The sequence below is a fragment of the Panthera leo genome, chromosome A1 (genome assembly GCF_018350215.1).
Source record: "Panthera leo isolate Ple1 chromosome A1, P.leo_Ple1_pat1.1, whole genome shotgun sequence".
NCBI lineage: Eukaryota > Metazoa > Chordata > Mammalia > Carnivora > Felidae > Panthera > Panthera leo.
In genome coordinates this window covers 190,238,111-190,259,552 of record NC_056679.1, presented here as the reverse complement: position 1 = coordinate 190,259,552, position 21,442 = coordinate 190,238,111, and the positions used below count along the sequence as shown (strand labels likewise).

Here is a 21,442-nt window from a genome sequence, read left to right as displayed (position 1 = left end):
TGGACAAACATACCATGGTTATGTAAGTTGTTAACATTAGCAGAAACTGGTGACTACAGGAACCCTGTATTATCGTTGCAGTTTTTCTGTAAATCTTAAAGTATTTCAAAATAAAAAGATAAAAAACAATAATAAGGGAGGGGCGCCTGGGTGGCTCAGTCAGTTAGTTGAGCGTCCAACTTTGGCTCAGGTCATGATCTCACCCTTTGTGAGTTGAAGCCCCACGTCTGGCTCTGTGCTGACAGCTCAGAGCCTGGAGCCTGCTTCAGATTCTATGTGTCTCTCTCTCTCTGCCCTTCCCCCACTCATGCTCTGTCTGTCTGTCTCTCAAAAATAAACATTTAAAAAAAATAATAGGGGTGCCTGGGTGGCTCAATTGGTTAAGCATCTGACTTCAGCTCAGGTCATGATCTCACAGTTCATGAGTTCAAGCCCAGTGTGGGACTCTGTGATGACAGCTCAGAACCTGGAGCCTGCTTCACATTCTGTGTCTCCTCTCTCTTTGCCCCTTCCCCACTCACACTCTGTCTCTTTCTCTCTCAAAAATGAATAAACATCAGGTGCCTGGGTGGCTCAGCCCGTTGAGTGTCCGACTTTGGCTCAGGTCATAATCTCGCAGTTTGTGAGTTTGAGCCCTGCGTCGGGCTCTGTGCTGACAGCTCAGAGCCTGGAGCCTTCTTCACATTCTGTGTCTCCCTCTCTCACTGCCCCTCCCCTGCTCACACTCTGTCTCTCTCTCTCTCTCTCTGAAATAAATAATAAACATTAATAATAATAACAATAATAATGGAAAAAAGCAATCTAACAAGATGTGTGTCTTCTGCTTCATAGAGATTCTTACTTAGTCTCAATATACTGTAAGGTAATTAGCTCCAAATTGTATGTCCCAGCCAGAGTGCCCCTCGTAAACTCATTTCCTTCAAGTAAGGCAGCTAGGATAGCTGTCATATGTCTTAGTTTTTACCTAAGATTCCATTTAGTTCAGGTAATGCTTTTTTCCCATGGTGATTACAAGCTATTTGGCTGCCGTTTACATAATAGGAATTTCTGTTGAAGTTGGATGTTGCTGGAGAGAATGATGAAAAGCACTGCTCCCCCAAGAACCTTCTGGAAACCTAGCCAGTGAGCAGATTTTAAAGCTCCTTCCCCCTTGGATTCCTACTTCAACCCTTAGATTCAGCTAATACTAAGTTCAAGAGATTTTTGCTAAGACATAGTGGTAAACTTTGGGATAGAGAAATGAATCAAAAATCTATATTATAATATAGTTACATATATTATAATATACAATCTATTTGTTGCAATATAACCAAACTGTTGCAAATAATCTTCACCTACATTTATACATTTGTTACTTTTTACTGAAGTGTTTTCTGAACAAGAACTAAACTCAGCATGCAATGGGCCAGTAATGGCAAATGAAACCACAACCACAAGTAAAATTTAAAACAGATCAGATATAGATATATAGAATATGGATATTTCAGAGCTGACAAAAATAAGGTAAACACTGCATTGGAGTAAGAAGTATTTCTATTTTACATGAACTAGGTTTAAATGAATGAAAAAGTATGAATACAAAATGTAGAAATTACAAAGGACGACATATCAACTTACCATAAAACAGGTTGCAAGTACAGAATATAAAACTATAATGAAATATTTTCCAAAAGTGACCCACCCACAAAACAATTACATTAAAATAATGTGCACATTTAGACAGACGTCCCATTACCACCACCACCATACATGAATAGCTTAAACAATCATAAAAAAAAAAAAAAAAAAAAAAAAAAAGCCTCACTGCTTTCTCTGGAAAAGGAGACTCACATAAGCAGAAGGAATTCAAACAAGAATTCACAAAAGATAATCACTACCATGAGTAAATGAGTGACTTGGAATGACCTTTATCATTGTAGTCAACATTACTGAGAAAAAGACACAGAGGATCTACAAGCCTGAAACATTTCTGACTCATACTGCTCCTTTGCACAAATTTTCCACTGAAAATGGGCTAAAATCTGAGCCCTCCTCAGGCTTGAGAACTTTTCAGCCAAATGGTCCAGAGGCCCCTCTCTTTTTCCCCACTTAGCAACTGAGTCCCACAAAAAGGTGGTGGAAAAATCTTAAACACTGCAGCTCTGGGGCATCTCTCTATACTTTTCTCCAGAAGGATCTAAACTTTCTGAATAAAAAATGGAGGGGCGCCTGGGTGGCGCAGTCGGTTAAGCGTCCGACTTCAGCCAGGTCACGATCTCGCGGTCTGTGAGTTCGAGCCCCGCGTCAGGCTCTGGGCTGATGGCTCGGAGCCTGGAGCCTGTTTCCGATTCTGTGTCTCCCTCTCTCTCTGCCCCTCCCCCGTTCATGCTCTGTCTCTCTCTGTCCCAAAAATAAATAAAAAAATTTAAAAAAAAAAAAAAAAAAAATAAAAAAATGGAGACAAAATTGTGTTCAGCTTAAGTTTTTGAATTTATACTTAAATGAGAAATGAAAAATACGAATAGGCATGAGGGGGGTACCCGAAAATCAACTAATGAGGGATTGAACTGTTGGGAATTTCTGCCTTGGGAATTCAAAATCTAGAAGTGATGCAGATAAAACATGGGAAGACCTTACTTTTTCAGTCTAAAAAGATCAGGAAGCCCCCTTTTGTCCTGGGGTCTCTTATGGAAGAGCTATGGAGAAAAAAATCCTAAGATGCTTCTAAGAGCAAGCCACATGTTCAGTCTTATTACATTGTTTTTAATTAAGTTACCCATTGACCTCCTGGGCCCGTTGGAGCAGCCTTGAAGATTTCTGTTCCCCATTCTGCCACCTTCCCCCTTCCAAATAATTGGTGTAGAATAGATCCCACTCTGACAACCAGGGTTCCAGTCCTGGCTTACTGCCAGCCTTGACCTTGAATTTAGCTTATCCTAGTCTCCATTTCTTTCTATGATGAGGAGGGCAGACAGAAAAACATTGCTATAATTCTTAAATCTATTTTTTTATTATAAAAGAAAATAATTCAAACAATTTTACAAGCACACAAAAGGAAAAAGTGGAAGTCTGTCTCATGACAATTTGCCCCTGTGGGATAGCCATATTGATTTTGGAATATTCTTCTAGATTTTTTAAGGCAAAAGAAAACATTAGCATCAACGATATATACTATTCTAGAACTTTTTTTTTTTTTTTTTTTTTACTTAGCAATATGGCATTCTTCTCTGACAAGTAAGTAACATACGCTACACGAGAATCAGGATTTCGTCTGTTTAACTCACTGCTGTTTTTAGGGACTAGAACAGTATCTGGCACATAGTAGGTGCCAATAAATGTTCGCCAACTGAATGAATGGAATGAATCCTCCTTACTGTCAGATGAACTACAAGTTCTACAGGGTCAGGGATATGTCTGTTTGGTCTCTCTCTATGGTCTCAGCACGAGAGTACCTGACACATAGTAAGCACTTAAATATTCATTGAATTAGCAAAACAGCTCAATGATGAAACCACTTAATTCTTAAGTGAAACCACTTAAATGCACAAGTGTGTTGAGATTACAATAATCAACTATTCCCCAATTGACATAAAAAGTCCCCTACAAACACCATTGCAATAATCATCCTGTATACATACCATTGTTTAAAGATTTTTAAATAATAGGATAAGAATCTCTTTCCAGGAGGGGTGTGGTGGTGGGAACCATTGATATGGTTCAAATGTGTCTGAAGTCCTTTCCCTCTAGAATTTCATAACTGTAAAACATTTACAGTTAATTCTTCATCTTGTATGAGAGTTGTTCCCTATAATTTTATGAAATGATCTCCCTTATATATCTCCCAGTAGAAATCCAGTGATTCCCAAAACTGTCTAAATGCAGCCCAAACATTATAATTCACACAACAAAACTGCCAGAGACTCCTGGAAATAAACAGTCTGCCTACATCCTTGGTGACCAACACTTTCTGCATACAGCATCGCAGCGATTTAGTTATTACCTGGGGAGGGGTAGTTTTCAGGCAGCAACAGGTCCTTCTCATTGATTCTTTATATACTGAGGAGGCTTAGCAGAAAGGGGGACACAGACAAGAGAGTAACAGACTTTCAAAGGCCTGAGCTAAGAAGCAAACACCACTTTGAACTAGATAAGAACAGATTTGAGAGCTTAGGAGTGTCTGTGAGTTCTCCAAGAAGAGCTCTAAGTTCTGCAATGGAAAAATCTTTCCAGAAGGCTGCCTTTCTGCTTATGTTTTTCATTCCAAAGGCATTTAGTACATTTCTATTATGTGGGAGAGCCGTGCCAGGCACTGGGCAGGCAATGAGTAAGAGAAGACAAACTTAGTCGCCACCACCTTGGAAATGAAGTTTAGGGACCACAGCCTTTCCATCACAGGATTTGATGCCGATAAATATAGATTGCTGGAGCCCTGTGCTTTCTTTCCACCAGGAAACAGAATTTGTGTACAAGTCACTGCTTCTTCTTCTATGAAAAACATAGCTCCAGTTCTCTCCATGAATGGAGAAGTTGGTCAGAGATATTTCCTTTTGAGTGCACCCCAAGCAAAACTTGGCAACACACGGAGCACACTTCCTTTTTCTCTAGGAGCTCCTTCACACCACAGGACTTGCTAGGCAGTCTACTTAACTGGCGAAGGAGAGCTGTGCAGAGGCACTTACTGGGAAACAATCAATATTCAAAGAAGCATAAGTCTTGAGACTCAGAGAGAACCTTCGAGACCATCTACTCCTCCTCTAATAGCTTCTAAATTTTTTATGCGTCACAGAACTCTTTGAAACTCAGTGGCCCCTTTAGACTTTCTGTACCAAAAAGACATGCACATATCTTAACACATAATTTTCCCTATATTTTCAGTAGCTCTGTGGATACATCATGTGACTGAATTTCCTGGAATTCTTGGGACCACATATTAAGAATTCCTAGCCTAGGGGTGCGTGGGTAGCTCAGTCAGTTAAGCATCTAAATTTGGCTCAGGTATTGATCTCACAGTCTGTGGGCTTGAACACCTCATCGGGCTCTGTGCTGACAGCTCAGAGTCTGGAGCCTATTTCAGATCCTGTGTCTCGCAATCTCTCTGCCCCTCCCCCATTCGTCCTCTGTCTCTGTCTCTGTCTCTCTCTCAAAAGTGAATAAACATTAAAAAAAAAAAAAAACCCAACAATTCCTACTCTATATAAAAGCCCATTTGAACTCTAATGCCCCGATTAGCATGCTCTATATTGGGTAGCCCCACTGGCTGAAATACAGAGGTGATGTTGTACCTAAATACAGTGTAGGACACAGTTCCATCCCTATGTGAGCTAATTATCTCCCGAAATGTAAAAACTCTGCTTGGTGGCCATGGACAGGGCCTCTAAAACCAATCAGCTGACACATTTCATAGTTTTCACAATGATACCATGCTCAAAAATGAAGTAGTGGGATCTGGCGGGGTTAAAGGGTTAGATCTCTGGGTTGTCAGGATAGTTGCTCTCTGCTGACATAGCAGTAGTATTCATATGGATCTTCTATTTCATATATGTTCTCCTCAATGATATAGATGTTTTCCTCTGAGTGCATTCCTTCTGCTACTGTATTTGCTAACCCTGAGGGAGCGACGTTGGCCAAAGGGACAAGGCTGTGGAAATAAATGTTACAGTTGAGTTAAGCATTTCTTGGGCAGCACAGAATAGAGTTAAGATAAGAGGCTTTGCTGAAGAGACAACAACCAAATATAGTACATGATCCTTGATCAGGTCCTAACTAGGAAAAAAAAAAAAGCCATAAAATAGCATAAAACAATTTGTGGAACAGTTGAGGAAATTTGAATTCCTTTGAATTAATCTTAATTTTCCTAAGTATAAAAATGGCATCGTGTTGGAAGGAGGTACAGACTGAAGTGTTTAGGTGAAGGGGGAAGATGTCTAAAATGTCCTTACAAATAGTTCAGAAGAAACGTTCTCTGTAAATAGAGAAACAAACAAAGCAAGCAGGTCCAAATCTCAAACCATGAGTTTGGTTGAAGCGTTCTGTTGTTCTTGTACTATAACTTCAATTCTTCTGTGGACTTGAACAGTTTCAAAAAGAAAAAAAAAAGGAAATATTTTATGGATCCAATCAGACTTGAGTTTGAATTCTGTCTGTCACTTACCAGCCATATGACCTTGGACAAATTAAGTGGTTGGGTTTTTGTTTGTTTGTTTGTTTTCATTTACTCAGTCAAGAAATTTTTAGTGTGTTACCCACTGTGCTACAAAGCAAGAAATGCAGCAGTAAACAATACATAAAAATCCCATGAAGGCTGCGTATTAGCAAACTTTGTGTCTCAGGGTCCTCATCTGTAAAATGGGAATAATAAACATTCTATTTTACAGGGCTGCTGTAAGGAGCATTTATTCATTCAATCATCAGATGTGTAGGTGTCTACTAAGCATCACATACTATATCAGGGGATATAGTTGTTAATGTGGCAACAACTTCCTAACGTTCTACAGAGCTTACCTTTATAAGTAAGGATGAACATTAACCAACTAATTTCACCAAATAATGAATTAATGCATGTAAATATCACCCATGGGTAATATCACATTTCAAGTTTCAGTTCTTTTTTTTTTTTTTTTTTTTAATTTTTTTTTCAACGTTTTTTATTTATTTTTGGGACAGAGAGAGACAGAGCATGAACGGGGGAGGGGCAGAGAGAGAGGGAGACACAGAATCGGAAGCAGGCTCCAGGCTCCGAGCCATCAGCCCAGAGCCTGACGCGGGGCTCGAACTCACAGACCGCGAGATCGTGACCTGGCTGAAGTCGGACGCTTAACCGACTGCGCCACCCAGGCGCCCCTCAAGTTTCAGTTCTAATAACAGATCCTGGCACAGATGATCAAAAGCCATTAATAATTAAATTGTTTTATTTGGCTTTATTTGGCTCTTTTTACTGCAGAGTATTTTGTCTTAATACACTATCTATATTTACCTAAAATCACTCATGGTTTAGATATAATTCAAAGGGATGAGTCATTTTTTTTTTCTTGAAATGTACTGCATTCTACCCATGTGCCAAATATCACTAAATTCTAGTACACGCTATATAAGCTTCGTATATTTGGAATGGGGAGGTGTGCATGTGTGTATATGTACGCATATGCATACAGTCAAAAACAGATACCGAGACTGCAGTATAATAGACCAGTAGATCTCAACCCCTTTTGCATATTAGAATCACCTGGAAAACTTTCAGAAAAACACCCATACTTAGGTCTCATCCTCAAAGATGCCAATGTATTTGCTCTGGGGTTGGCAACAGTATGTTCAAGTGCCCTAGGTGATTCTAATAGGCAACCTAAGTTAAGAACGCCTGGGCTGAGCTATAAAAGCCCTGAAAGTAGAGTCTGGGTTTCTTGCTCACTTTTGTAACCCAAAGCTCAACCCAGAGCCTGGATGTAATTCAATCACTAGAAGGGTCAGTTCATTAAAAAAAAAAAAAAAAAAAAAAAAAAAAAAAAAACAAGAACCATCAATATACAAATAAGCATTTCCTATCAATAGGGAGATGAATTGTATACCTTAACTTTAGTCAATGAAGCTAGAAAAATCAGTAAGTAAAACAGAGCAGTGTGTTTAATTGGCATTACATAAATCTAAGGTAAGAAGGAAGTACAAGTTTAAATCCCAGGGCCAGGCTTCTAAGAGCAAAGCCATATTAGAATAGGGGCCTCCAAGATTCCCACCTTCCCCTACCCTACCCATTACTCTTACCTTGAATTCTGTAACTTCTCTTTGCTATAAGAATACCCTAGGTAAAATGTGGAAGAAAAGTCCATTAAAACTGCTCTCATAAAACAAATGAGTTAGGAAATAAAATGAACTCACTGAAGGCAAGGATTGTTTAAGAAAATCTGGTCTCCTCTTGGACTGAATTAAATCAAACTATCAATGTGTGTCTTGGATTGTTACATGGACTCTTCTAGAAAGCAATAAAGATACATTTTTCACATTCAGGAAATACATGGAGCATCTGGTAGGCACTGGGAATGCAAAGGTGAATTGTGAGCCCTGACTTCTGAAAGCTTGTGTTCTAGTGAGGGGGGCATTGAAAATAATAATTTCTAATTGTGGAACCAACAATGCACTGTAACAGATGACTGAGAAGGTGGTCAGGAAAAAACTCTCAGGAGGGGTAACCTTTAAGCTCAGTTCCGAAAATAAAGAAAATGAGTCAGCCAAGTGAACAGGCAGGGGAAGAATTCAGGCAAAGAGAATCCCTGGTAATGATGAGTATGGCTTCCTGAAACTGAAAATATGGCTGAAATAAGAAAATAGCCCAAGATAAGTTCTGAGAGGTAGGCTGGGGATAGCTCCTATAAGACCTTTTAAGTCATAATCTAGATTTTGGATATTATTCTATAAAATAAGAATCTTACTCTTATTCCTATAAGAAATAATTGGAGGACAGAAATATGAGCTGACTGGGTTTTAAGATCACTCTAACTACTATGTGGGGAATAGATTAAAAGCAGGTATTTAAAAAATGAAGAAGTTAAGTAGAGATCGTGATGCCTCACATCACAGTAAGGTGGTGATCAAAAGAGATTCAGAATAATGAATGTATTTTACATATATTTTGGAGAAAGTCTGAAGGAATTAAAATTGGCTTTTATGTTAGGAGGAAACAGGATTCTAGGATGGCCTATGGCATTCTGGCTTAAACAACCAGATGGATGGTAGTGAAACGTTATAATGGGAAACACCAGAGAGGCAGAGGCCGTGTTCTGGGAAGGTGGAATATAGACTCTAGACCTCCATTTGGGACATGTTAAGTGTGGAAGGCATCTAAGTGGAGGTATCAACAGGACAAACACTCAGAGTTGGAGGGGGGAATTAAAGATTTAATTTAAACCTATGGAAATAGACCTATTTAACCTATTTAATTAAATTAATTAAATTAATTAATTTAATTAAATTAAAATTATTTATTTATTTATTATTTATTTATTTAAATAAATTAATTATTAAATTAAATAAATTAATTAAAACCTATTTAAACCTATGGAAATAGACACCATCACCTAGAGGGTATAGAGAAAGGGAAAGGGCCAACCCTGAGGAATATGAATATCTAAAGGTCAAACAGAAGAGGAAATAACAAAAATGACTGAAAATGGACGGCCAATGAAGTAGGAGAGTGGTGTTTTAGAAGCCAAGAGAAGGAATACTATCTAGAATGAGTGAGAGTCAATTTGATTAAATATTGCTGAAAGATTGACTACAATGAAGACAGAAGTGTCTATTGGATTTAGCAAAATGGAGGTTGTCAGTGAGCTTGACTAAAACTATCTCCATTGTGCTTCAGGGATGGAAGCTAGATGATGGGCTGAAGAGTTCAGGGGGTACAAAGTAGGAAAAATTCATCTGAGAAATATGGCTGTGAAGGAAAACAGAAATGGGAGTAGCTAAAGAGGAATAGGTGAGTTAGAACATATTTTTATGCTGATGAGAATAGAATAAATAGAAAGGGAGAGGTAGATAATTCTGGAGAAAGGGGTAAAAGGAGAATGAAGTCTTAGCTAAGTCTAAGGAGATGGAACAGGTCTTTTATACTTCATCAGTTGAGTGAGAAATGAGAGGGGTTTGAGTGGTACTGAGGTATGCTCGCTCATCTCAGAGAGTGCACTAGAAAGATACGGGATCGCTGGTTGTATTGTTAACCAATTTATGGCTTTGATGTCATGACTTAAAAACCTGTCACCTTGGTCATAAGATTTTGTCTAGCAACCTGTAGACCACAAATCAAACAGGACTTTCCTATCTGTCCTTCGAAGTAGCCATGTTTTTGGAGTAATACATATGTGTGTATAAAGTGTCAAACTTCTCCCATTCATTACCTTCACTTCGAGCCTCTTTGCACCAGCTGAAATGGCATGGCAGAACTTGAAAGGCTAGTGAGTACTAGCATTGCTCTTTTTCAACCTGTAGACTTTGCATTCATGTGATCAATTCACAAACTCCACTACTGCCTCTGTGCAAACCCAGGTAAGTGTGGCTAGGGTAGTTTCTTTCCGTGAACAATCCATTTACCGAGGTTAGCAGAATAGCATAATGGTAAGGAATAAGAGAGTCCTGCTTTCAAATTCTGTATCTAATAACTGTGTGGCTCTGGCCAGCATGTTCATTCTCTATTGGTAAATTAGAATAATATTAGTATCTTTCTCATTAAGGTAATCATGAAGATTTAATGCCCATAAAGCACTCAGCAGCTTTAAGTCGCACAATTAGGGTGACCAATTCATCCTGGTTTTCCCTGGACTGTCCCAGTTTTAGCATTGGCAGGATCACATCCTAAGGCCCCTTCAGTCCTGGGAAAATCTGGGTTGGTTGGTCACCCTATATGCAGTCCATGTTTTAAGTATTAGTAGGAAGGGTTGCTAGAATGTACTAAGCCCTGGGGTATAAGGTCTTGGCCTCTGTCCTCAAAGAGAAGAGAATATATCACAAATATAAAAGTGTGCAAAGCTTTTGGGGTGATGACGATGTTTGGGTCTTGATTATAGTGATGGTTTCCCATGCATAATCATCTACTGAAAATACAAATGCTGCAATCCTGGCCATGACCCATTGGTAAAAGGACTTGCCACCCCTCTCTCTAAAGACCTGTGCCTGAGAAACAAATAAGATAGAAAAACGCACAGAAAGAAATTACTTTCTGTTGTCGCACTTCCTAATAAACTTAATTCATGAATTAAAGAAGTTTATTTTCTTAACGAAAGGTAAGAGAACAGGTGCTAGAATCAGTCTGCTTGAATTTCAATTCTAGTTTTGCCTCTTATGGATTCTGAAACCTTGGGAAAGAGGCTCACTTTCTAGTAGCTATAGTTTCCTGCACTATAAAACGGTGATAAATACTACCTGCCACATGAGATGGTGACAATAAAATGTACGTAAAACGTTTAGCACCAGGCCTGCATATAACATGGTAAAGCATTGCATAAAAATTAGCTATTATTATTGTTAGGTTTGGAAGGACTACAGGGTACTCAGTTTAATCGCCTTCAGGTATAAATACAAACTTACATTTGTATCTAGGTTTGTGTTGGTTCCTATTTTAACAGTTCCTTATCAGAGGGAGAGAGTTGCAACATCAACCAACTTACATGTGAGAATTAAAGCAGCAATGATAAGAATGAGAGTCAGCCCAGCAGAGATCCCCACTCCAATGTAGATGCCTATTCTGGTGGTCACAGCAGAGTCTTGTAATTCGTTAGCCAATGTGGGTATTTGCTATGGAAACACAAACAGAATTGCAGCAGATGGGCAGAAATCAGTTGTGTGCTCAGCTAGTCTCGTGACGTACAGCACCAGAGGAGTGCAGGGACCTTGAGACCGTGCATGATCTATCTCCTTCTAGACAAGCCTCAAACCACCCAAAGAACGGGATCAGCATAATCCTTAAACTTACAAGGGAATAAAATGTGCTGCTTCTACAATGTGGGGGGGGGGGGGGGGGACAAGGAACTCTTAATAAATGGACCCCCCTCCCCCACAAACATAAATAGGTTTTAGGGTGGAACCCTGTTCATCCAAGGTCCCCTGGTGTTCCAGGGAGTTTCAGAGTGGTTTAAACTTGGTGTCTTGCAGAGAAGCCCCCACCTTCACAGAAAAACTGATTCAAGGGCCAGGCCTTTGCAGCCAGATAGTCCTGGGTTCAAATCCCAGCTCTGCCATCATCTTGGAGAGTTCTTAGGAAAATGAAGTAACAAGAAATACAAAATGCCTAGCACAGGGCCTTGTATGCAGTAAATGCAATCAGTGCTTACGTGGTGATAGGTATTGTGGCTATTTCTCTAATTAGTTTTATTAATTTTATTTTGTAACTGAAAGCCATAACATTCTTCTGCTTTCAAAATTTTAGTCCATATTCTCCCTTTAAAAGCAACAATGATAAATAACTTTAAAACAAAGAAGTCAAAGAAATTAAATTTTCCACTTATTCAATCAACTTTTACTACAGGAGTGCTATATGCAAGGTACTGTGCATTAAATACTATGGATATACAGAGGTACTTAGAGTCAGTCTTTGGTCACAAAGAGGGGCAGGGACAAACACAAAGTGCTGAGCCTTGGTTGTGAACACACAAGTAGGGGACTTAGTCAAATGAATGCAGACTCCTGTATACATCCTCAAAGAATTTTTAAGTCACTACTATAAGCTTGATATCTAGGGGATTCCCTTTTGCTCTGAGAAAGTGGGGGACACTAAAATTGTGGTTAATTAAAATATTGATTTGTTTATACTTCGATATATACATTGTTGACTTCAAATACTCCTGACTAGTGTCTTGTCAGACATAAATAAATTTACACAATCTTTCTCATCAGGGTTACCATGCAAGCGAGAAGAAATATATTCCAGGGATATGGAGGGTCTTTGAACCCTCCACAGCGGTTCGCAGTTGTGAAATATGAGAAGAGAAACAAGAAGCTAGTGGTTTTGTGTTTTTGTTTTCCAGCACTTACTATGTGCTAGGCACTTTGCACTTACCCCCTCATTCTGTCCTTAGATGGCTAGAACTGCCCTCATCAACATGTTACAGCGGAGGGCTCTGAGGCTAATGGAGAGTGAGGCATGTTTTCTCCAAAGGAGAGGAGCAAACAAGAATGAAGACTAAAGCCAAACTTTCTTCCCTCTGAGTTGAATATGAGGTTAGCACGCGCGCACCCACGCACACACGCATGCACACACACACATGTCCATGTCACTTACAGTTTGATTTTTATCATGGAGGGCCTCCAGTGTCCGTGTCTCTGCCATAAAGAGAAAAAAACAGCTGATAGAATAGTCAAGAATGTTTTCTTTTATCTGAGTTTTAAAAACTCTTAAAGATGCCTAGAATCATATTTGAAATTAATCCTACTCTATACTCTTCACAATAAGTAATTGTGAGACCAACAAAATTTTCTAAACACTTACAAATCAACGATTTGATATGGATGACCATATTTTTTTTATCCAGATAATGAACCTGACTACTTATGTTCTATGAACTGGAGACCTCTGCCAGGAAAACCTCTGTCGAATATGTGGTTTGTTGTGTCCACAGCACCCCAAAGAGGGCAGCAAATTGCCAACAACATTGATAACACTCAACCAGGCATTATATTGTAATGAGACTTTGAAAGATAACAAAAGTTAATTTTCTTAAAAAAGTTTAACATTTACTCATTAAGAGGGAGACGGGGTATTTCATTGCCTAAAAATGAGAGTAATAATAACTATAGCTATAATTTACCATGAGCTGACATGGTGCTAAATTCTTTGAACGAAGTATCTCATTTAGCATTCAAAACAACTATCCTAAAGTAGAGACTATTAGCCCCATTTCGCAGATGAAGAAGCTGAGAATTAGGAAGTTAGGGGACTTACCCAGGGTCACAGAGATTAGTGAATAACAGAAATAGCCTTTCAATTTAGGTCTGCATGGCTTTAAACAAGACACTCTGAACGATGTCCCTTTCAACAACCTTTACTTTTGCATTGTCACTACCACGTGGTCACATTGCCCAGGTGCCATCTCACCTTCTTTCCTTTTTACTCATTCATTTCTTTACCTGCTTATCCATTTGATGAACATGTACTACACCCCTTCTCTGTGCCAGGCCCAGGGTACAGAGCCGTGAACAGCATGGGCACAAGCCCTGACCTCACAGATGCTGCTTTCTAAAAATCAGTAGATGTTTAGCTTTGGGAAAATTAAGGATGCCTACTCATTTATCTGGCTGAGTCAGAGGCTCTGAAACTTCTTAAATGTCATGGCCACTTTCTGGAAGCCTAAAAATCTAAATCCTTTAAGGCAGGACTCCTGCTTTAACAATGATTTTTTTTTTAATTTCTTTTTTTAACATTATGTTTTATTTTTTGAGAGACAAAGAGAGACAGGACATGAACAGGGGAGGGGCAGAGAGAGACAGGGAGACACAGAATCCAAAGCAGGCTCCAAGCTCTGAGCTGTCAGCACAGAGCCTGATGCAAGACTCGAGCCTGAGCCGAAGTCAGACAGTTAACCAACTGAGCCACCCAGGCATCCCAACACACCATGACTTTAATATTAATATTTTACTATTCTCAGCCTAAAACTATTTTTAAAAAAGAGGAAGTAAAAGAGATTATCTTCCACTTACCTTTGCTCTTATTACCCAAAAAGGAATTTAAAGTATAAAAACCACATTGGTGGAACTACTAAGTAAACATGAATCTTAACCACACACAAGATTTTCTAATGTAAATCCAGTTTCTGCTTCCCTGTAATTATTTTTCTTGGCCTAAATGATAAGACTGACTTCTCTTTTTTTTAATTACGATTTACAGGGAAAATGACCCAACAGCACTCCATTTTATAGATTATCGCAGATTATTTTCACATAGATAGCCATCAACCAAGTGAGTGGGACAGTTGGAAAAAGTTGCTTTGATTTTCCCAGAGAACCCAAGACTTGGCTGGAGTGGAGGTAGCAACAGGGTGGCATGTGAGAGTCTTAAAAGTTTATGAATTTGTAGTTACCATCTAGTACATATTATATGCCAGACATGGTGCTTAGTACTTTATTTGCCCAACAGCTTTTAATCTTCACCACAATAAGTAGGTACTATTATTTTTCCATTCTTCAGATGAAAAACCTGATTCTCAGAGAGGTACTTTGCCTAAGATCACACAACTATTCATTGACAAACCTGAGATTTAGGCCAAGTCTATCTCCAGAGCTGAGGATTCACTGTGACCCTGTCCTACATCCTTTAGGTGGAAGAGACATTACATTGTTTTGTGTTCAAGATAGGTTCCATGATTCTTGAATTCTTACTTGTTAAGGTTCCATTCCACTTTATAGCAAACATATTAAATGTACCCACATTCCACACTAAAGAAAAGGTATGTATAAGTACACACAGGTTGACTTGCAGGTAACTAGTTGACATCATGTTACATGTTATGGACATGCCATTAAATAATAATTTTAATTTTTATTTATTTTCCTACTTTGGAGCTGTTACATTTTTTGTTTGTTTACTTGAATATTTTCTTAGGCCATCGAAAGCTCAGAGATTGTAGGTACTGTGCCTATATTCCCAATGCAAGAAATGCCCCCATCTTTGTTGCCCTAAAGGGAAGGAACTAACAAGTAAAAACTAAAGAGAAAAAGACTTGTTTAGGATATAGACAACTCTGAGGAAATATACTGCCTCGTGAGGAAGGTGTGTGGGTATACAGTGAATGTGCGCTTGAGGGTGATGTTATAAACAGCATTGGTAGCACAGGATGGGAATGTGGGCATACAATAAATATCTGGTATGACTTGCTTAGGCCACAATGAGGGCTACCATCTGTTCCCGCCGTATTTTATTTCCTCACTAATTGCATAAGAGATATTATCTACCAATCACTAAGCAACTACCAAATATTAAACCACTAGAGAGCTAAGGTTACTACTTACAATAATAACCAGTATTTGGGTGCTTTCTGTGGGTCAGGTACTACACTGAGCACTTTACAAACATTGTCACACTCAAATCTTTAGAACAATCTTACACAGTAGATTACCCTCAACATAGAGGTAAGGAAACTGAGCCTCACAAAGTTTGAGCAATTTTACCTTGAGCTCACAAAGCTAGCGGGAAGAGCTGATATTGGAACCCATTCTACCTACCTATTGCTGATGTGCTTAACCACAATCGCATTCTGCCTCCAGATCTTATTGGTAACATTAAGGACAATAACCAACGTGTACTGAGTACATAGTATGATCAAATACTGGGCTAAGCACTTGAGACACCCTTTCTTAGTTAAATTTCATAAAGTGGGATTTAGGAGATTTATGAGATTAAGATATGGGACTTGGACTTACCTGTTATTACCCTCATCTTACTGAATGGAAGACTAAGCTCCAGAGAGTATAAGAGAGACCAGGACTTTGACAGGAGACATTTAAGATTAATCTCCCTGCTCAATGTGACCTGAGGTCTGCTCTTTTGATCCTATCTTCTCTTCCAGAGCAGCATGGAAAAGTCCTTGTTGAATTACTTAAAGAATATAGCTGCTCCTTCTGAGGTTGGAATTGAGGGAAGATGATGGGCTTCATTCCAGTAAGAAGAGATCCTTGAAATCACCTAATCCAACCCCAAACATGGACTGGGATGGATTCATAACAAAACATCCCCATTCTGGGAGTCAATTGGAAAATAATGGCAATGTAATGAGTTTTTCATTAGAATAAATGTATTTAATTTAAAAACATGTCTTTTATTATTGCAATAATGGATAATAATGCAATTTTTTCCTTATTTGGCAAAATACATATATTACCAAAATTCTTTTTTTAGGGGGAGGGAGTGGGAATTTTACCAGGTTACAAAATCCAAAGATTCTGAACCCTCTCCTTGAACAGAACAGGAAGGTGAGGTCCAGGGAAGTGAAAGGCTTCAGCCCAGGTCACAGGGCTACTTGTGACTAATTCCAAATCCTAGCTCAGCGCTCCTTTTTCCCAACACAGGTTTGTCCCCACCACCCCTCTCACCACACACAATATCTCAGGTGCATAGGAACATTCACACCTCCACTCAAACCCATTTCTCATCTCTTTCCCATATTCAAAATCCTCCGAACTCAGAAAATGCCAGAAGGCTTCCTCTTACACCACTTGTATAATTACCTGAGCCATATCCCTTGGTGGTGAGCATTCTTGGAAAGGCTGTACCGAAGTCTCTGCGTGTAGGCCGAGCAGGGGTGACCTTGGCTAATGTCAGAAACCAATATAAGGATGAGACTTCTCTGAGAGCAGAGAGCTTGTTTCGGGGAATCAAAGGGGCAGCAGAAAAAAATATGAAACACAACAAATGAAGAAAGGCACATGCCCAACTGCCAAACCTACCAGGACGTGTTCACTGAGAGTGTATGAGACTCTTCACATGTTGGGCAGAGGTCTGTTAACGGCCATCGTCATCGCAGTCTAATTGTTAATAATAGAACTAATAGCCACACAAATGGCCATGCTAAATGCTTTTTATAAAACACTTCATAAAATCCTTCCAATGGCCTGTGTAGTAGGAATTGCCATGTTTTATAGAACAGGAGGCCACAGAGCTTAAATAACTTGCCCAAGATTACACAGCTAGTAAGAGGCAAAGTTGGATTTAAACTGAGCTTCATCAGCCACACACTATATGCTGTATAAATCTTAAAATGTACAAACACGTGTACCCCGCCACTACCCACCCCACACATACACAGTCCAGTGGTTCTCAATCCTGACTGCACAGGGAGGAGAATCATCTAAGGTAGACTTCGTAAAATCCCGGAACTCGGGCTCTACCTCTGGAAATGCCGATTTCTCTGGTTTGTGGGTGGGGACCAAGAAGATGTAAGTGTTAAAAAGCTTTCCAGGTGATCTAATGAGCAATCAGGTTCTTAACCACTGATCTAGGCCTTTCCTCCCATTCTACAGATCCTGTCCCTGAGTTTGAAAATAGAGGAAGGGAATTAAATGTGGCTGGGCATTGTCGGTGGAGCCTGTTAAACTTTAGGTCTTAGGGACCCACTCCCAGGGCTGTAATTGGGGAGATCAGAAATGAGACCAATCAGTATATTTAATTACCTGCAGGTGAGTTTTATTCATAAAGAAGACACGCAAAGGTCCACTCACCTGGTTTGATGACCAACTCCAGGTTTGATTTTTTATCATTCATTAGGCCTGGGAATTGAATCCGGCAGCAATAGGTCCCACTGTCAGCTAGAGTCACATTCTCTATAGTCAAGGACACATCTCCTTTGTGGAAATTCCTCTTTAGCTGGTATCTGTTGGATGTCTGATATTTCAAGTTCCTTCCATCTGTGCTGAGCACCATACTATGACATTCAAACATAGGACAGGATCCCTTGCCCCAGCAGACAGGCACAAGATTCTCAGGAGTGGCTGGAGAGTAGGTGCAGGGCAGAACAGCATTCTGACCCACTTCAACTACGTATTCCACTTCCAAAGACCCTGAATAAAGAAGTAAAGAGAGCAAGATCCAGGCAATGAGTGAGGCTGGTCCATTTCAAGAAAACTGCAAGTAATGCCATACAGAATAAAAAGGAAACCAGTCCTGCTGTCCTGTTTGGAAGATGATCCATTATGACAATGATTGTCGGACTGGAGGAGCATCAGAATCACCAGAAAGCCTTGTTAAAACACAGATGGTTGGGCTCAACCGCTAGAGTTCCTACTTCGATAGGTCTGGGGTGGGGTATAAAAATCTGAATTTCTAGCAGGTTTCCAGTTGTTGACAGAGCTGGTTGGAAATTCACTTTGAGAACCAATGCCCTAAGAGACAATTGTGGTCTAGCCCTGTGAACATCGGAGGGCTGGGCAGATAGTCAGAAAATGAGTCATTGTTAACTAGTAAAACAGCTCACCCATCTGCTCATCGATGAAAGGCAGTTAACATAAAGCTCTCTCTTTTTTTAAGCACTCAGCACATAATGAATAAAAACTATTGGCTAAATAAGAAGCTTGCATATTTGAAACCACCCACAGGCTATTTTGAGGTTTGAAATGAATTGTCTTTAAGTATATATATATTAATAAATTATATATAGTGAAACATTTAAACAGTATAAAAAGGTATATGAGGGCTCCTGGGTGGCTCCATCAGTTAAGCATCAGACTTTGGCTCAGGTCTTGATCACACAGTCCGTGAATTCAAGCCCTGCGATCAGGCTCTGTGCTGACAGCTCAGAGCCTCGAGACTGCTTCACATTCTGTGTCCTCCTCTCTCTCTGCCCCTTCCCCACTCATGTTCTCTCTCTCTCTCTCTCTCTCTCTCAAATAAATAAACATTAAAAAATTTTTTAAAAGATATATGAAAAGTATACTCCCTCTCCCTGCTCCTTCCCATTTTCTGGTTCCCCTTCCCAGAGTCTATACATTAAGGACCATTCATGTATTCCCACATGGAAGTCTAATATACATGTTATTCCCTACAACACACATCCACAAATGGAAGTCTAATATACATGTTATTCTGTTCTTTGCTTTATTCAATTAACGTTTCAACTTAGAGACATTTCATATCACTATGTTTGGTCAGCTTCACCGTTTGCATCATGAAGATATCACAAACTGATTTACCTACTCCCCCACTAGTGGGCATTTATTTAGGCTGCTACCAAACTTGCTACTACAAATATTACAATGACTGTCTTTGTATCTTTATCTCACGCTATCCAGGTGTGACAGCCCGTGCCCAGACTTACTTGTGAGTAGTGGCAGCAGCAGCAGCAGGACACAGTCGAAGGAAAGTTGTGAAACCATGGATTCTGAAGAAGAAACGTCCAGTAATAGCTCTGTTTAGTTTTGATTCTCCAGTGGAACTGGGTACCTCTTGCAATTGTATCTCTTCCACAATCACAGGAGCAATGGCTGCTCTCCCCGACTGCTGGACCAACACACCAGGGCACCTGACTACCAATCTTTCCTCTGTTAATGCTGTCAAATCCACAGTTACATCAAAGGAAACCCCAGTTGTCTGTCGTGCTACACCACACACATCCTGTAAGGGCTCTGATATTTATCCTGTTAGTATCAACGAAGAGGAAGCAATACTCAAGGAAGAAAAATGTCTCTCAGCCAGTCAAGAAAACTCTCTTAGCAAGTGGAGAGAGCCCTCTCATATCTCCAATGAAATAATCCTCTGTTTGGAATGGATGGCATGTGGGTCTAGCTGGTTACCAGGGAACACAAGGCAGGAACATATCATCCATGCATTCATTCAGTCAGATCAGTCAGTTGGTTGGTCATGTGATCAATATTAATGGACTAGGAGCTGGAGAATACCACAATGAATGGCATGTCTCTTATTCTCAAATTTATGGGCCCTTTCCACCCCCGGAACTTAATTCTTAGCCTTGTCCAAACACACACTGGGCTGTACTATATAACCTTGTTGGATCTCAGTTTCCTCATTTATAAAATGTATGAAATGAGGAAATTGTGCTAGGTGACATATGCATGGCTCCCTGCTGTAATATTCTGACTTTGACCTGAACTTTCAAACCCTTCCACTTAGGAAAGATATTTCCTTTCTGCAGTGTTTCTCCCCCACTGCAGTGGGAATCAAGGGGACCTCAATATTCTATTACATCTTATGTAATAGAATCAGATGGGATGTCTCCTCCCTCCCAGCCCTGGGGCTCTAGACGTAAATTCTCAGAAAGGGTTGAGTTTCAGCCACACTGTCCATCACTGAGGTAACATCTCAGACCCCTGGGATAGTGACAGCCCTCAGTCTCAGCCCTGGGATAGTGACATTTCTCTAGGAACTTTAAAAGCCAATGATTCTTTAAAAATTTTTTTTAATGTTTATTTATTCTTGAGAAAGACAGAGTGTGAGCAGGGGAAGAGCAGAGAGAGAGGGAGACACAGAATCCGAAGCAGCCTCCAGGCTTCGAGCCGTCAGCACAGAGTCCAACACGGGGCCTGAATGCACAAGCTGTGAGATCATGACCTGAGCCAAAGTCAGACACTCAACCGACTGAGCCAAAGCCAATGATTCTTTATCAGAGTAAGGTCACAGACTGAATAGTTTCTGAAAACCCTGTGGACTTCCTGTCTTTTCTTGCTGAACTTCCTTGTCACTCATCTTTATGCCACTAAATGCATTCGGGATAAATATCCAGCTTGTTCAATGCGTGTACTTTCCATAGGATCAGAGGTAGCGGTTACTCAAGAGATCACAGTAAATTTCTTCATTTTATGGATAGGGAAACTGAGACCTAAAAAGGTTGATTTGCCCAAAGGCATGTGATTAGTAATTTCAAATGAGAACTGAGTCCCCCAAGCTCCAGATTTTTTCCACTATAAACCATTTTATTAATTTCATATCTGTCCTTAATATGTCTACCTACATAACTAATAAAAACCAGCAAATGTCCATATTGAAGGGTAAGGTAGAATGGATTAAACATGGAGTCAGATGATGTGTGTACTGCATGGCCCCAATCAACACTCTTAAAAGTGTCAGCCCTCAGATTTTGTATTCTGTTTTTCCTTTTTTCCCGTGTTTTGTTTTTTATTGTTATTACTCTGTTTTACGTCCTTATCTAGAGTTACTACTGGAACCAGTTTCATAAAATATTAATAATTTATTAATTCATCGAAGTCTAGACAGTGAATGTGCGCTTGAGGGTGATGTTATAAACAGCATTGGTAGCACAGGATGGGAATGTGGGCATACAATAAATATCTGGTATGACTTGCTTAGGCCACAATGAGGGCTACCATCTGTTCCCACCATATTTAATTTCCTCACTAATTGCATAAGAGATATTATCTACCAATCACTAAAGAACTACCAAAGATTAAACCACTAGAGAGCTAAAGTTACTACTTACAATAATAACCAGTATTTGAGTGCTTTCTGTGGGTCAGGTACTACACTGAG

At 39.7% G+C, this 21,442-nt stretch overlaps 1 protein-coding gene across 1 annotated transcript; it reads right to left on the bottom strand.

Moving 5' to 3' along the window:
• Positions 1 to 5,173: 5,173 nt before the first annotated feature.
• Positions 5,174 to 19,314, bottom strand: HAVCR2 (hepatitis A virus cellular receptor 2). Its single transcript, XM_042907443.1, has 7 exons — positions 19,257 to 19,314; positions 17,665 to 18,003; positions 16,675 to 16,758; positions 12,737 to 12,777; positions 11,127 to 11,253; positions 7,735 to 7,771; positions 5,174 to 5,617 (listed from the first exon to the last, which is right to left on the bottom strand). Exons 1-7 carry the CDS (start codon positions 19,312 to 19,314, stop codon positions 5,458 to 5,460), a joined length of 846 nt encoding a protein of 281 aa, XP_042763377.1. The 3' UTR covers positions 5,174 to 5,457.
• Positions 19,315 to 21,442: the final 2,128 nt, after the last annotated feature.

Excerpts from the sequence above, each read along its gene's own strand:
- HAVCR2 (XM_042907443.1), bottom strand. The coding sequence starts at position 19,314 with ATGGTTTCACAACTTTCCTTCGACTGTGTCCTGCTGCTGCTGCTGCCA. Across the intron at positions 11,254-12,736 it reads TCCATGATAAAAATCAAACT|CAAATACCCACATTGGCTAA; the intron begins GTAAGTGACATG and ends GTGTTTCCATAG. Across the intron at positions 7,772-11,126 it reads TGCTGCTTTAATTCTCACAT|GGTATTCTTATAGCAAAGAG; the intron begins GTAAGTTGGTTG and ends CATTTTACCTAG.